This window comes from Podarcis vaucheri, assembly GCF_965113315.1.
Source record: "Podarcis vaucheri genome assembly, chromosome: 4".
NCBI lineage: Eukaryota > Metazoa > Chordata > Lepidosauria > Squamata > Lacertidae > Podarcis > Podarcis vaucheri.
In genome coordinates this window covers 9,204,293-9,220,041 of record NC_138762.1, presented here as the reverse complement: position 1 = coordinate 9,220,041, position 15,749 = coordinate 9,204,293, and the positions used below count along the sequence as shown (strand labels likewise).

Sequence of the window (15,749 nt, the reverse complement as noted above, 5' to 3'; positions counted from 1 at the left end):
GCAGAGATAGCGCAGGATAGTGCGCACCCCGGAAATGATCTCTTTCAGCTTCTGCCTTCTGGAAGAAGGTCCAGGGTTATTAAGACTAGGACTAGCCGCCTGAGAAACAGTTTCTACCCAAATGCAATTTTGGTTTTAAACACAGTGTAAGGTAGTCTCTGGGACATGAGTGGCGCTGTCGGTTAAACCACAGAGCCTAGGACTTGCTGATCAGAAGGTCGGCGGTTCGAATCCCCGCGACAGGGTGAGCTCCTGTTGCTCAGTCCCAGCTCCTGCAAACCTAGCAGTTCAAAAGCACTTCAAAGTGAAAGTAGATAAATAGGTACCGCTCTGGCGGGAAAGTAAACGGTGTTTCCGTGCGCTGCTCTGGTTCGCCAGAAGCGGCTTAGTCCTGCTGGTCACATGACCCGGAAGCTGTACACCGGCTCCCTCGGCCAGTAAAGCGAGATGAGCACCGCAACCCCAAAGTCGGCCACAACTGGACCAAATGGTCAGGGGTCCCTTTACCTAAGGTAGTTTCTATGGGAGTATATTGTATTTAATTATGGGGTATCAGAGTTTTTAGGGTGCTAACCAGGCTGGCATAGCAGGCTTCTGGTTTTTGAATGTCTGTTGTAGATTTTTTTCAGTTTCGTTGTTCTGTATGGGACAATGACAATAAAGATTATCGTATTGTATCGTATCATATAGCAGGAACCTTTTGCCCAATGTGGGGCGCAGACCCATGGTCCTGACATTAAGAGTCTCATGCTCTCACGACAGAGCTTTCTTAGGTTCTATGTGTCTGGGAAGTTTGAAGGTTTAATGTAATCAAGTGTAATATGGTGCTACGCCAGGGCAAAAAATAATAATTTCTCATACAGTGGTACCTCAGGTTACATACACTTCAGGTTGCATACACTTCAGGTTACAGACTCCGCTAACCCAGAAATAGTACCTCAGGTTAAGAACTTTGCTTCAGGATGAGAACAGAAATTGTGCTCTGGCGGTGCAGCAGCAGCAGGAGGCCCCATTAGCTAAAGTGGTGCTTCAGGTTAAGAACAGTTTCAGGTTAAGAACGGACCTCAGGAACGAATTACGTACTTAACCCGAGGTACCACTGTATATGCTCATGGGGTTTGAACTGGCTGGGAGTGACTAAGAACGAAACCTTGGGCTCATAGCATGAAGATGTGTGGCAGCTATGAGAAAAGCGGATTCCATGCTAGGGAACATTAGGGAAGGAAAGGAAGATGAAGATGCTGATAACACGATGCTGTTACGCAAATCTATGGTGCGACCACATTTGGAGTGCTCTGTAGAGTTCTAGTTGCCTCACCTCAAAAAAGGATATTGCAGAGTTGGAAGTTGCGGGAAAGGGCAAGAAATGATCAAAGGGATGGAGCAATTCCCCTTTGAAGAAAGATTGCAGCATTTTAGGGCTTTCTAATTTAAAGAATCCAGTAGTGATGTATGGAAGTGAGAGCTGGACCATCAAGAAGGCTGATCGCCAAAGAATCAATGCTTTTGAGTTATGGTGCTGGAGGAGACTCTTGAGAGTCCCATGGACTGCAGGAAGATCAAACCTCTCCATTCTGAAGGAAATCAGCCCTGAGTGCTCGCTGGAAGGACAGATCCTGAAGCTGAGGCTCCAAGACTTTGGCCACCTCATGAGGAGAGAAGACTCCCTGGAAAAGACCCTGATGTTGGGAAAGATGGAGGGCACAAGGAGAAGGGGACGACAGAGGACGAGATGGTGGGACAGTGTTCTCGAAGCTACCAGCATGAGTTTGACCAAACTGCGGGAGGCAGTGGAAGACAGGAGTGCCTGGCGTGCTCTGGTCCATGGGGTCACGAAGAGTCAGACACGACTAAACGACTAAACAACAACAACAACATTGGACTACAACTCCCATCATCCCCCGAGCATTGGCTATGATGGCTGGGACTTGTAGTTGAAAACGTCTTGAGGACACCAGGTTCCGGGGAGGTTGCCTTAGTGCCCATGGCGGGGTAGCGGGCAGCCTGGCCTGGCCTGACGCGGGCTTCTTCCTCTCCATCTCGCGGGTTATTTGAGACTGGCAGAATTTCAAGAATCCCATGCCTGGGCACGAAGCGCCTGCTCGCAAAGGGCATTTGGAGAAAAGAAAGGCGAGAGGGGAGGCCGGTTCTCGGAATTGAGAGCTTCTCCCTGCCAAAGGGAGTCAACAATCGGGTGGCATTTTGAGCGGCACGGAAACAATGGTGGCTTTGTTTTCTGTCGGCTAATGCTGCTGCCAGGCCACCTCCTTTCAGCTGTGATAGGAATTTTGAGGTCTTAGATATATGTTAAAAGTGTACCAACCAAGCACGTACATAAGATCAGCACAGGAAGACCGACCTGAAACCATTTTGATTCCCAAACTGAGCAAATGTTTTCTCTGCAAGGTCAAAGAAAAATGGAAAAGCCTCCCCGTTGTCTTTTCCTTCACAAATCCTGTCTTAAGAGCTCATGTAAGATATGAATAGGGTGTGAGCCTGTGACCTGGCTCAGGAACTAAGTATTTATCGTTACAAAAGACTGGCCAGGCTCCCCAGGCAATCCAGTCAAGTGACCATTTTAAAGGTAACCTAGCAGACAAAGCACTCAGATTTCTGCTGTAGACCGCCCTTTCTGTGATGTAGGTATGATGTATGGAGGGGTGGTCTTGAGCTCCAAGGCAAGGGAATTTAAATTGTCTATATAAGGCCTTGCGTGGCATTGTTTGGGGTTCCTCCTCCCTCCTTTGCGCATGTGAGGAAGTGCTGAATCGCAACCTGTGCACGCGCAGACGCGGGTTGCAAACGCTGCGGGTTGCGAACGATCACATTCGCAACCTGAGCGTCCACTGTACCAATCATTCAGATGTCAAATTATATAATTTAGGTGGCCTCCCGTGTGCTAGAATTGATGGTTTGATTATTTACTTTATTGCTGCATTCCAAAATCTTATTCATCTCAGTTACACTCCAGCCAAAATAACAACCCCTTATACAACAACTGCAATATTAATGACATCCAATCGTAGTGACACATTAAATGATTTATAAACTTACAGGCAAAGCATGCAAACTATATCCTTGTTCTTCCTGTGTGTGGCAATTATTCGGTCTGTGATGTTTCTTCCTATCCTTGTAAAATATTATGTCTATCTATACCGCCTCCAGTGTTCAGGTTTGTGCATGAAGATCGCTACATGCTCACCTACATGCTCACCTGCGCAACAGACTATTGGGAGTGCAAGTTCAGGAGGTGGTGGGTTGAAAATGTTTGAGAAACACTGTCCTAGTGAATTTTAGAAAGGGAGACAGAGAGAGTTTCCTACACTGGACACCCCTCCTTGGGCCTCCTCTCCTGCTTAGAATAAATTATGCAAAGCACATGCCTGATTTGCATAATGTGGCCGGGCCACTCCAAAGCGCAATTAATAAATAAAAAGATTTGTTTATTTAAACATTATGTTTCCCTGCATGCTTTCCCCTCCAGCCTGGACGTCTAATGAGGTCAACTTTGACTCAAATAATCTCCCAACAACCTTACGCCAAAAACACATCATAGTGGCTCGTTGAAATCTGATCCATAAAAATAACAATTCCCGCTCGTCATAGGATGAATTCAGCCTGATTGTAATGACCCCAAACTAAAGTGTTTAAGGTCCAGAGGCCTCATCTGCCTGATGTCCATTTGGCATGCAAGTAACCAAACAATTTAACCCCTGTGTTGCAAACAATAGTCAGTAATATCCAAGGCAACACGATGACCAAATACGATGATACGATATCAATATACACTCTTTATATAATAGGAAATATATGAAATCACATAATCTCTGAAAGTCACAAAATATGCACTCTGGATGGATTCTCTTGAAAACATAAAACCAAATAAACATAAGTCTTATAAGTCTCTGAAAGTCTTTGAAGACTATGCAAGTCTCTGAAAGAAGCAATGGGTCGGATTCTTATCTGGTGAAAGCAGGCTGTAAGGCTTTGTTTATGGCGTCCGAAGTAGTTTGCAAACAAACATTGTGAGCAGTGATTCCAGATATACCCACTGTTTCATGGAATTCTTCTTCAGCACAGCAGAAGGATACAGAAAGGCTTCATAAACCCATCTATATGGTGAATGGAAAAGTCTAACAACAATTTCTAAGGAGCAGTGGTCATAAAGTTATGTAGTCATTGCTGACTTTCATATTATATTAAGGGTTTTCAATGCAAAACCCGTTTCCCAACTCCTGTACGCTGCAAATGCCTGGCATAATGGGGACCTGCCAAAGCTAGATGGCTTTCAGGCAAAATTTCTACAAAATTCCAGGCAAAATTTAAACAAAATGCTTGTTTAACCTGGAGGTAGGCTGTGTGAATTGTGCATTGCTCTGTAATGATTTGTTGGGTCTCTGGACCGTAATAAAGTTTGTTTGATTGATATAAAGAGTGTATATTGATATCGCATCATGACATTTGGCGTGCAAAGCTGAGATATCCATATTTCACAGCTACTGTTCTGAACGACAGCCATTATGGCAAAGCAGAAGAATAAATTCAATAGGTACCTGCTTATTTTACTGAAATTTACATCCGTCTGTCTTCTCATCAACCTGCAATCAGCAATGTTTTCTTGGGAGAAGGCAAAGTAGGCAAAGCGACTCTCTTTCTCAGAACAAGGAATTGGGCTGTGTCAAAGTGGTTGATTGACGCGAAAATCTGCAGTGGGGAGAAGGGAGGGAGGGAGATAAATGCGACTGCTGCCAGCGATACACACAACAAGGTCAAGTTGGGTGTTTTTCCTGTCCAAAGTCCAACCATCACTTGGGCTGTGTGTGCACACCATACATTTAAAGCACTTTGTTGTTGTTGTTTAGTCGTTTAGTCGTGTCCAACTCTTTGTGACCCCATGGACAAGAGCACGCCAGGCACTCCTGTCTTCCACTGCCTCCCGCAGTTTGGTCAAACTCCTGCTGGTAGCTTCGAGAACACTGTCCCACCATCTTGTCCTCTGTCGTATCCTTCTCCTTGTGCCCTCCATCTTTCCCAACATCAGGGTCTTTTCCAGGGAGTCTTCTCTTCTCATGTGGTGGCCAAAGTATTGGAGCCTCAGCTTCAGGATCTGTCCTTCCAGTGAGCACTCAGGGCTGATTTCCTTCAGAATGGATAGGTTTGATCTTCTTGCAGTCCATGGGACTCTCAAGAGTCTCCTCCAGCACCATAATAAATAAATAAATCTGGAAACTGTAGTTTACCCCTGCGGAAGATGTAGAGCGGCGGGGGTGCCAGGGCTTGCCAATGCTTTGCAGTTCGGCTCGCCAGTTGTTGGTTTGGGAGTTGCGGGGGGCTGGGGAGGGCAGGCCAAATGTCACCCTCTTCAGGATGGTACCCAGGGCAGGCCGCACCCTCCATCCCCCTTCCGCTGCCACTGGGCAGAACCAGCACCCTTAACGAACTACAGCTCCTAGAATTATTTGCAAGGATGTGAGGGCTTTAAATGCATGTTTGTCGGCAGCCTTCTTCTCTAATGCAATGGTGGGAGACATGGCGGTCGGGAGATGGGGAGTGCTTAATGCAAAGGCCCTTTCCCCACTCTAAGGGCCGCATTACCTTCTCAGCGACCTTTGGGGGGCCACATGCCAGGGAGACCAGAGGCAAAAGTGAGCAGAGCAGCGGGTGTGAATTACAGCTTTGTACAACAGGCTTGTTTCTGCACCTAGGACCCTCGTACCTACGGGACCGCCTCTCCTGGTATGCCCCACAGAGGACCTTAAGGTCCACAAATGTTTAATGTTTTATTATGTTTTTATATGTGCGGGATGCTGCACAGAGTGGCTGGGGCAACCCAGTCGGATGGGTGGGGTGCAAATAACAACAACAACAATAGTAATACTAATTCAGTCCAACACCCCTGTGATGCAAGAATCTTTTGCCCATGTGGGGCCAAACCCGTGACCCAGAGATCAGGGGACTTATGTTTATTTGGTTCTATGTTTTCAAGAGAATCCATTAAGAGTGCACATTTTGTGACTTTCAGAGATTCATAAGTTTTCTGTTTATGTGATTTCATACATTTCCTATTATATAAGGAGTGTATATTGATATTGTCAGGGTACTGCCATCAGAGGCAAGAGGAGAGGTAAGACGCTCCAATGATGCAGGGGAGGGAACTAGCAAGGAGAGAGAGAGAGCTTCCGCTGGGGAAGGAAATCCAGGGGACACCAGGGAGAAAGGGGAGGCTGAGAGTACTGCGGAGGGAAGGCTCCGAGACTCTTCCAGTGAAATCAGTGGAGAGAGCACAGGACCTCCGCTTGGCACGCCCACGCTGCGCAGAAAGCTTCCGCGCAAAGAATCTAGGAGGATACTTGGAGTCAAAGAATTTCTATGTTGGAGGAAGTTTAGGAGACGCCCACTCACGGATTCTGCCAGTGACTAAGACAGTCGCGTTTCAAGGGCTGTCAAACCAGGGAAAGGTTTAGCTATACGACCAGCTTGGAGCAGTTTGCGGTTTACGCACAAGCAACCCCAATTCCCATTACAGATATCGTATCATTGTATTTGGTCATCGTGTTGCCTTGGATATTACTGACTACTGTTAGGGTGGTCAACTTTTGGGGGGGGTTTCAGCCCCCTCAAATATTTATGGGGCGGCAAAGGGACCTATGAGTTGGCTTTTATGGAGAGAGCAAGGCTTAGAAACTGCCCAACAACAGACTGAGGAAGCACACAGACCACCTGTTGCATAACCTCCAATATTTCTGCGATGAAAATAGGGATGCCATTATTATTATTATTATTATTATTATTATTATTATTATTATTATTATTACCCATCAGAATGGGTTGCCCCAGCCACTGTGGGAGGCTTCCAATATACATAAACACATTTAAAAAAAATTAAACATTAAAAACTTCCCTATCCAGGGCTACCTTCAGATGTCTTCTAAAGGTTGTATAGTTCCTTATCTCCTTGGCTCAGGGGTCGCTGGCGAAAATAGGGGCGTCCTACCATACAGTGGCGTAGCGTGGGCTGTCAGCACCTGGGGCAAGGCAAGTAATTTGCGCCCCCTAACCCGTGGATTTGCGCACCCTAACCCTAACCCCCAGATGTTGCGCCCGGTGCGGCCGGCCCCCCCTGCACCCCCCACGCTACGCCACTGCTACCATACCCTCCAACATTTCTCCGATGAAAATAGGGATGTCCTAAGGAAAAATCGGGTCAAATAAGAAACCGGGACGTCTTCTGTAAATCCAGGACTGTCCCTGGAAAATAGGGAAACTTGCAGGGTCTGCTGTTGACAGCTTTGTTGCCTCTGAGATGAACTACATTTCTATCTAGATTGTAGTCATTTCTAAATTTGTATTCCAAATTTGTATCTACACACAAAAAGAATCTGTGTCTTTTTTTTACCTCTCTTTTTTTTGGGGGGGGGCAGTTTGGGGACGTGGTGTGTGGTCCATTTTGGCCTAGTCAGAGGCTACTTAACTGGTTAGGCTGCTGAAATCAGAGCAAAGCTTTCCGCTTATGCAGCAAAACCAGCCTGTTTGCTTTTTCATCTCCCCCCTCTGCCTGACAGCTGGCCGGCACCTTCTGGGAGTTAATAATTAAAGTGCAAACTTTCCTCCTGAACCCGGAAAGAGTCATTTAATAGGAAGGATGAGGAGCAATGAAAGAATTTTTCCTTGCACAATGAAAGAATGTTGTTTGTGCAACTCCCAGAATAGAAAGAGATTTTTTTATTATTATTTGTAGTGTTATGAGTGCTGCTGGGGCAATAAACTGCCATCGGGCATTTATTGGACTGGCAATTTGGGTTAAAAGGGTGATGACCGTGGAATTTCCCCTTGCTTTTGCCTTGGTTACTTGAACGCATCCGGACCTCATCTTAATGTGGATTGTGAACTCTGTTAATTCCCCATTCCCCATAAATCTCTGGATTTCTCCTAAATCCAGAGATTCCTTATGCTTTGCCAATAATAATAATAATAATAATAATAATAATAATAATAATAATAATAATTTATTATTTATACCCCGCCCATCTGGCTGGGCTTCCCCAGGCACTCTGGGCGGCTTCGAACAAAATATTAAAATACAGTAATGCATCAAACATTAAAAGCTTCCCTAAACAGTAAGAGAGCTACACTGATTGCACTGGGAATCTCCACATCCCCGCAACATTTCACAATGCAATTTGCTTTTAAAAATCCACGTGAAAGCCGGTTAGCGTTTTACTTTGAATTTCCTTCTAACAAAGACACATTTTGGCAAAACCATTTCGCCTAACGCAATGCATCTTTGTATGTCGTTTTCACGAACTTATGCTTTTCGATGGATGCGGTTCCCAGTTGATGCTTTTGAATTATGGTGCTGGAGGAGACTCTTGAGAGTCCCATGGACTGCAAGAAGATCAAACGCATCCATTCTGAAGGAATTCAGCCCTGAGTGCTCACTGGAAGGACAGATCCTGAAGCTGAGGCTCCAAGACTTTGGCCACCTCATGAGAAGAGGAGACTCCCTGGAAAAGACCCTGATGTTGGGAAGGATGGAGGGCACAAGGAGAAGGGGACGTCAGAGGACGAGATGGTTGGACAGTGCTCTCGAAGCTACAAACATGAGTCTGACCAGATTGCGGGAGGCAGTGGAAAACAGGAGTGCCTGGCGTGCTCTGGTCCAGGGGGTCACGAAGAGTTGGACACGACTAAAAAACTAAACAACAGCAACGCATGTGTTTTTGTTCACATTGTAGGGCTGGAGAACAGCAGCAGAAGTCCCAGAGTTTTGAAAGAGAGCTGCGCTTCCATTCGTGTTCTGGTTCAAGGAGTATGAATGCAAAGAGAATCAAATTTCTTCCCCATCCCAAAGCCTTTGACTTCTGCCTATTGTATTTGCTTCAACCAGACCTGGGTTCCTATTCCTCTCGCTTTGACACTCTTGGATGCTAAATCGTCACAAACCTCTTTTTATGTTGCTGAGTCTACAGCTTCATTCATTCATTTGGCAAATTTGCCTCCCCCAAAAAGCTCCAAAACCTTTCTGTCCGGATTTTCATAGTTTGAATTATGGCATCCAGTGCCAGCTTTACGTAGAAGCTAAACAAGCTATAGCTTAGGGGCCCACTCTCTTGGGGGCCCACAGAAAATTTAAAGGGGAAAAAACTGGATGTACATTTCCAAAATATAAGATAAAAAACAAATGAAATGAAACCTACATGCAGCAACAGTGTTTTGTGTTGTGTAGGCTCCTAGGATGTAAGCCATGGTCCCCGCCTGCTAGCCTGCTCCCTCAAATATCACTGGTTTGCTCATTTCTATATATAGGGTACCTACATTCTGCATGGACTGGTTGCACAGCAATATGTAGCAATTAGCTGCAGATTGCAGTGTAGCACAGTTGAATGTAGGTCAAGCTGTTGAACCTGTTGTCGCTCCACACAAAGAAAATGGTAGAGTTACGCAGATGTGAATTCATTCATTCATTCATTCATTTTCTTAGCTATCTTCCCTGGGCAGGTTTCAGCAACAGCATATCCAGTGATTTGTTGTTGTTGTTTAGTCGTTTAGTTATGTCCGACTCTTCGTGACCCCCTGGACCAGAGCACGCCAGGCACTCCTGTCTTCCACTGCCTCCCGTAGTTTGGTCACACTCATGCTGGTAGCTTTGAGAACACTGTCCAACCATCTCGTCCTCTGTCGTCCCCTTCTCCTTATGCCCTCCATCTTCCCCAACATCAGGGTCTTTTCCAGGGAGTCTTCTCGTCTCATGAGGTGGCCAAAGTCTTGGAGCCTCAGCTTCAGGATCTGGTTGTACCTGTTATCTAATATTAAAGAGTGCTTGTAGACTGATGATCAGGCAGCAGAGACTAAGGGTATGAGTCTTATGCCTACTGACTGATTTCATGTAACAATTACTTTGATAAAATATGTTATGTATTAAAGTTCTCACCCTGGGCCAGCAGGGGGATACTGTAGATAGTTTTCACTCAGGTCCACGTATGCAAATAAGGGATTGAAAGTGACGTTCAGTGATTGGATAGTTACAGAAAGTTGTGACAGTTGCGTTGTACTGGAGCTCTGTATAAGCAGGCTGGCTGAACCCTTCAGTTCAGTTCTGTTCTGGCCTGTGAATAAACAAGAGCTGTTTGAAGAATCGCTGTGTCGTCTGATATGTTCACCCACAACTTAACAAAATACATATTTTGTTATGTGCAAATGGCTTTAGATATCTATTAGGTCCATAAATTACCATATGGCATATATTCAACACAACAAGAGCGACCATTTGTTGTTGACAAAGGACAGCTGGACACATAAAGGGCCCCATTACCTTCAGTAGCTTAGGGCCTCATCAAACCTATATCCGGCCCTGATGGCAACCCTAGTATGTGTACAGTGGTGCCTCGCAAGACGAAATTAATTCGTTCCGCAAGTTTTTTCGTCTAGCGAATTTTTCGTCTTGCAAAGTACGGTGTCGGAAAAGTTTTGGAAAAGCTTCAAAAATCACCAAAAACCTAAAAAAAGGCTACCACACTGCGTTCTATGAGTTGCTCCTCGAAGTCAAGTCGCAACTGTATTAACGGTGTTAAGAAAAAGGAAGCAAACTTGCAAGACGTTTTCATCTTGCGAAGCAAGCCCATAGGGAAATTCGTCTTGCGAAGCAGCTCAAAAACCGCAAAACCCTTTCGTCTAGCGAGTTTTTCGTCTTGCGAGGCATTCGTCTTGCAGGGCACCACTGTATTTTATTGAGCTAAATAGAGTGAAAGATTATTTGCCACGCGGACATGGACAGTGAGTACATGTACCTAACAGTACTATGGTTATCTTTCAACAGCTATTTCATTCATGTTGCTAATATTTTTTCGCAGGATATAAACGCTGCGTTTGTTAATCATCTATTCAGACATTTCCTTTAATTGTGCTGTTTAGCTTATTTGCTCAGTTGCTTCGTGAACAGTGTTCTATAGATTGCTATTGTTTCAAGGGTGGTTTGTTGATTGTTCCATATGATTTATGCCGTGTTTGTGACGTTCTGTTAGGCCCTTTCAGGCTCTTGTTATTTATTGTTTGTAAGCCGCTTCAGGATTCATTTGAATGAAAAGTGGTGTAGAAATATTGTCAAGCAATCATCCGTGCTGTTCTTTTACGGCTTTTTTGTATTTGATTTTTATTTGTGGTATTTTTTAGGATGTTGTGTAGCGCTTATAGACTTTCTTTGAAATATGGCTGATTAAATAATCAACAATAAACTGTGGGGTGTGTTCATTGTTTGGCTTGCAATTATGTATCTTTGCATTTTTATATTGTACAGTGGTACCTCGGGTTAAGAACTTAATTTGTTCCGGAGGTCCGTTCTTAACCTGAAACTGTTCTTAACCCGAAGCACCACTTTAGCTAATGGGGCCTCCCGCTGCTGCCGTGCCGCCACTGCACAATTTCTGTTCTCATCCTGAAGCAAAGTTCTTAACCCGAAGTACTATTTCTAGGTTAGCGGAGTCCGTAACCTGAAGCATGTGTAACCTGAAGCGTATGTAACCCGAGGTACCACTGTAAACCATCCTGTGCTCCTTATTTTAATCATCATCTTCCTTGGTGATCACTTGTAGCTGAGAAAGATTGTCTTTCATGAACACAATCTTAACAGTGAGTCCGTAAGTGACTGTGGAGGCCAATTCTGGATCCACATGTCCTTCCACAGTGGGGACATTGGTTTCTGGGCAGGAGTTGATCACGGTGTGGATTTGCCAAGCGTGCCTTCCTCTTAGCACGTTTCTCCCTTGCGTCCAGAGTTTGAGTGTCTTCAAAGCCCATAACACCTTAAGTAAAGGCTGTTCTCCAACTGGAGCGCTCGCAGGCCAGTGTTTCCCAGTTGTCGGTGCTTATACTACATTTTCAAAGATTTGCCTTGAGAGAGTCTTTAAACCTCTTTTGTTGACCACCAGCATTACGCTTTCCATTTTTAAGTTTGGAATAATAATAGGAGTCCATCCATGACTGGCACACCCTCAACCGCCAATGCTGCTCCTTTCTAACCTTCCCTCTTTTGGTTCCCCCCAGGGCTATGGCGAATGCGTCCCTGCTGCTCCTGCTGCGCTCCTTGAACGTGAGCGCCAATGCCTCCGACGCCGACTGCGAGGAGGAAGACCCCTACAGGTGCACCTTCAACGAGGAGTTCAAGTACATCCTCCTGCCCGTCTCCTACAGCCTGGTCTTCGTGGTGGGCCTGTGCCTCAACTTGCTGGCCCTTTACATCTTCCTCTTCCGCATCAAGACCTGGAATGCCTCCACCACCTACATGTTCAACCTGGCTGTGTCGGACACCTTGTACGTGATCTCGCTGCCACTCCTGGTCTACTACTACGCCAAGAGAAACCACTGGCCCTTCAGCGTGGGCTTGTGCAAGATCGTCCGCTTCCTCTTCTACACCAACCTCTACTGCAGCATCCTCTTCTTGCTCTGCATCAGCATCCATCGTTTCATGGGCATCTGCTTCCCGTTGAAGTCCCTGGAGTGGGGACAAGTCCGCTACTCCCGCTGGGTCTCGGCCACCGTCTGGGCGGTCGTCATCGCCTGCCAGTCGCCCGTGCTCTACTTCGTCACCACCAGCCCCCGGTGCGACAAGATCACCTGCCACGACACGTCGGCGAAGGACCTCTTCGGGGAGTTCATCATCTACAGCACCGTGATGCTGGTCCTTCTCTTCTGCATCCCGTTCCTGGTCATCATCGTCTGCTACTCCCTGATGGCTCGCCGGTTGCTCCAGCCGACTCGCGGCACCACCCGGATGTCCAGCTCCAAGAAGAAGTCGGTCAAGATGATCGCCGTCGTCCTGGCGGTCTTCATCATCTGCTTCTTGCCCTTCCACATCACTCGGACCTTGTACTATTACTTCCGCGACTGGGACCTCAGCTGCGCCACTCTCGACGCCATCAACTTGGCATACAAACTCACCCGGCCCCTGGCTAGCACCAACAGCTGCCTGGACCCGATCTTGTACTTTTTAGCAGGGCAGAAGTTTGTGAAATTTGCTTGCCCCAAAACGCCGGGGCCGGGCGAGAACCAGACGACCTCGAACACCACCGTCAATTGCCGCTTGCGGGCCAGAGACCAGTTAGCGATGAAAGCGAAAAGCATCGTGTCGTAGGCGCTGGACATTTCCGCCTCCGCCCATCTGCAAAGTATTACTTACCTGTCTGTGTCGGTTGGGAAAAGCTCCATGTTGCAGGGAGAAGGGTTTTGTTCTCGACCTGTGAGACGCCGGAAGTGTATTTTCAACCTGCAAGAAATGGTTCGAAAAGTGATGGACACGTCACTTTTTCCTTCCCCCGACATTTGTTGTTGTTTTGGAAGCTAGGTACTATATTAAGCGTGTTGTCTAATCTGACAATGGCACAATAGACACTGAGTTGTGTGAATAGGGAATCCTACACAAGGTGTGTAGTGAGAGGCAATGTAGCGTAATGGACGAAGGATTGGGTTTAGACCCACTGAATACATGCAGTGTATCACATGGAAAAATTCTTTCTAGACTGCACCACTTCAGTTTGCATTGGCGGGGTGGGTGTGTGTGTCACAAGTCTGAATGCTAAAACATTACTCTTCCACAACCAACGGAGCCTACAGAGCTGCTGTATACAGAGTCAGACCAGTGGTCTATCTAACCCAGTATCAACAAGTTTTACTGGGGCTGGATCTACATTGATCTGCTAAACCTTTTTTTAAAAGATAATGTTCTATAATGCTGAATAGCAGTTCCCCATTGCTGATGGCTCTCTGCTCTGCAGCGCCCTCTGGGGGTCAAATTTTAATAACGTATTTTAACGTTATAGACGGACGTGTGTAGGTCCATCCTGGGATTTCAGGTAGAGACCTTTCCCCAAGCCTACTTGGAGATGCCAAGGGTCCTTTTGCATGGGCTCTATGGTCCTAGAATGAACCTCAGGCATCTAGTTTTCAATACACGGAAAATCTTTTATTTAGGTGAACATTCAGCATTGTACCCGCCCACCCGAACATCTGCCGCTCGAAGCCATACAGTCCAGAAATGGTTTCATCATTTCGTCTACCGTTCGGTCAGACCACAGCTGCCCCCTTCCTTGTTTCCTAGAAAGGGCTCACCGGGTGAGGCAGAGCTGCTATACTAACTTCCCAGCAGATGGCTATATTATTGTTATTAATATTATAGATGCAACAGTAACCTCAGACCAGCTTCCCGTGAGCCCCACTTACTCCAGGCCAGTCCCAGCCAGCGGCAACCCTCATACAGGCAACCATTTAGTTAGACCCCACTCTCAGTATCCTTGAGCAAGCTTTGGCCTCTCATCCTGACGTACCTCGCAGGGTTGTCGTGAGGATAAAATGAGCCCCGCGCTTTCCGCCCTGGCTGCTTGTGTTTTCTCTCATTTAAACCTAATGTCTAGACGCTGCCTGCCTTTCTGGGCAAAACCTTCCCATGCTCATCCATGCTTTCCTCCCATAACCTCCAGGCTTGACTACTGTGATGCACTTTACATGGGGCTGCCCTTGAAGGTAATTTGGGAACCGCCGCTGGCGCAGGATGCTTCTGCCTGTCTCTTTGCAGCTCTATGATTCTATGATTGGTCCGCCTCCCGGGCCCGAGAGAAGGTGCTGGTTTTTAACCTACAAAGCCCTTTGTGGGCCCGAAGGAACACCCCTCCCCGAAGCAGCGGCAGGCGAGTGTGCAGCCCTGGTTCCTGTGCCTTCATAGTGCAGTGGCTCCAAGAAATTGGACCTTACTCTTTGACACGAGAAAGAGTCCAGCCCTGGCTGCCTTCTGCATAACACACTCCCTCTGCGTCCGCCTAAAACTCCACAAAGTCAGCAAGACGCATTTCATCAGGCATTTAATTGAATCATTAGTTTCAGTCTGTTTTGCTGTCGTCGATGTCTTTTCGTCTCGTGGTTTTATGATCCTACTGTGTTCTTGTTGGTTTTTTCAATATTGTATGCTGCTTAGAAAGTGGCCTATAGCGAGGTTAAATAAATTTATTATTATTAGCATTAACAAATATAGTGGGGGAAGGTTTTACAGGCGCGGCAGGGAGAGCCCCCCCCCATGTAAGACGGATAACTGGCCATTTTGCATAACTGAGTTTTAGACTAAGCCGGGAGGAGGAGGTTCTGGGTTGCCATCTTATGTCTACTGGCTCTGCTCCTGTGCCCTTCGCACCTTCACGACTGGCAGGGATTTAGCACGAGAAGACTCTTCTCCTGGCATGCAGGTAGAGAAAAACGCTGCCTTCTAAATTCCTGTGGGTTGTGCAACTGCATAAAAGGCATAGGCAATAAACAAAGTTGGCAAGAGCAGTAGGGTGGCAGGAGGGATGGAACTGTGCCCTAAAGCCCTGGACAATTCAGTTGACTGAAAATGTGACTGACGCTTTTTTTTTTTTTGCAAAAAAGAAGAAGAAAGAATAAAATCTCAGCTATTTTGGGAAACCCAAGCGAAGGTGTTGTGGTGGCATCCAATGGTGAAATCCAGGACACATTCACCTGCATGGGGAAGAGTTGGTATCCCAGTGGGTACCTTATAACTAGGAGGGACGCGGGTGGCGCTGTGGTCTAAACCACTGAGCCTCTTGGGTTTGCCGATCGGAAAATCAGTGGTTCGAATCCCCGCGACGGGGTGAGCTCCCGTTGTTCTGCCCCAGCTCCTGCCAACCTAGCAGTTCGAAAGCACGTCAAAGTGCAAGTAGATAAATAGGTACCGCTGCACTGGGAAGGTAAACAGTGTTTCCGTGCACTCT

The 15,749-nt window shown here is 46.5% G+C and overlaps 1 protein-coding gene across 2 annotated transcripts in view; it reads left to right on the top strand.

Moving 5' to 3' along the window:
- Nucleotides 1-15,446, top strand: part of P2RY2 (purinergic receptor P2Y2) — a 44,369-nt gene extending 28,923 nt beyond the window's left edge. For both annotated transcript variants that reach the window (XM_082219492.1, XM_082219493.1), the window contains exon 2: nt 12,040-15,446. In XM_082219492.1, the coding sequence (XP_082075618.1) occupies nt 12,044-13,126 (1,083 nt within the window). In that variant the 5' untranslated portion in view covers nt 12,040-12,043 and the 3' untranslated portion in view covers nt 13,127-15,446. The remainder of the gene's footprint in view (nt 1-12,039) is intronic.
- Nucleotides 15,447-15,749: the final 303 nt, after the last annotated feature.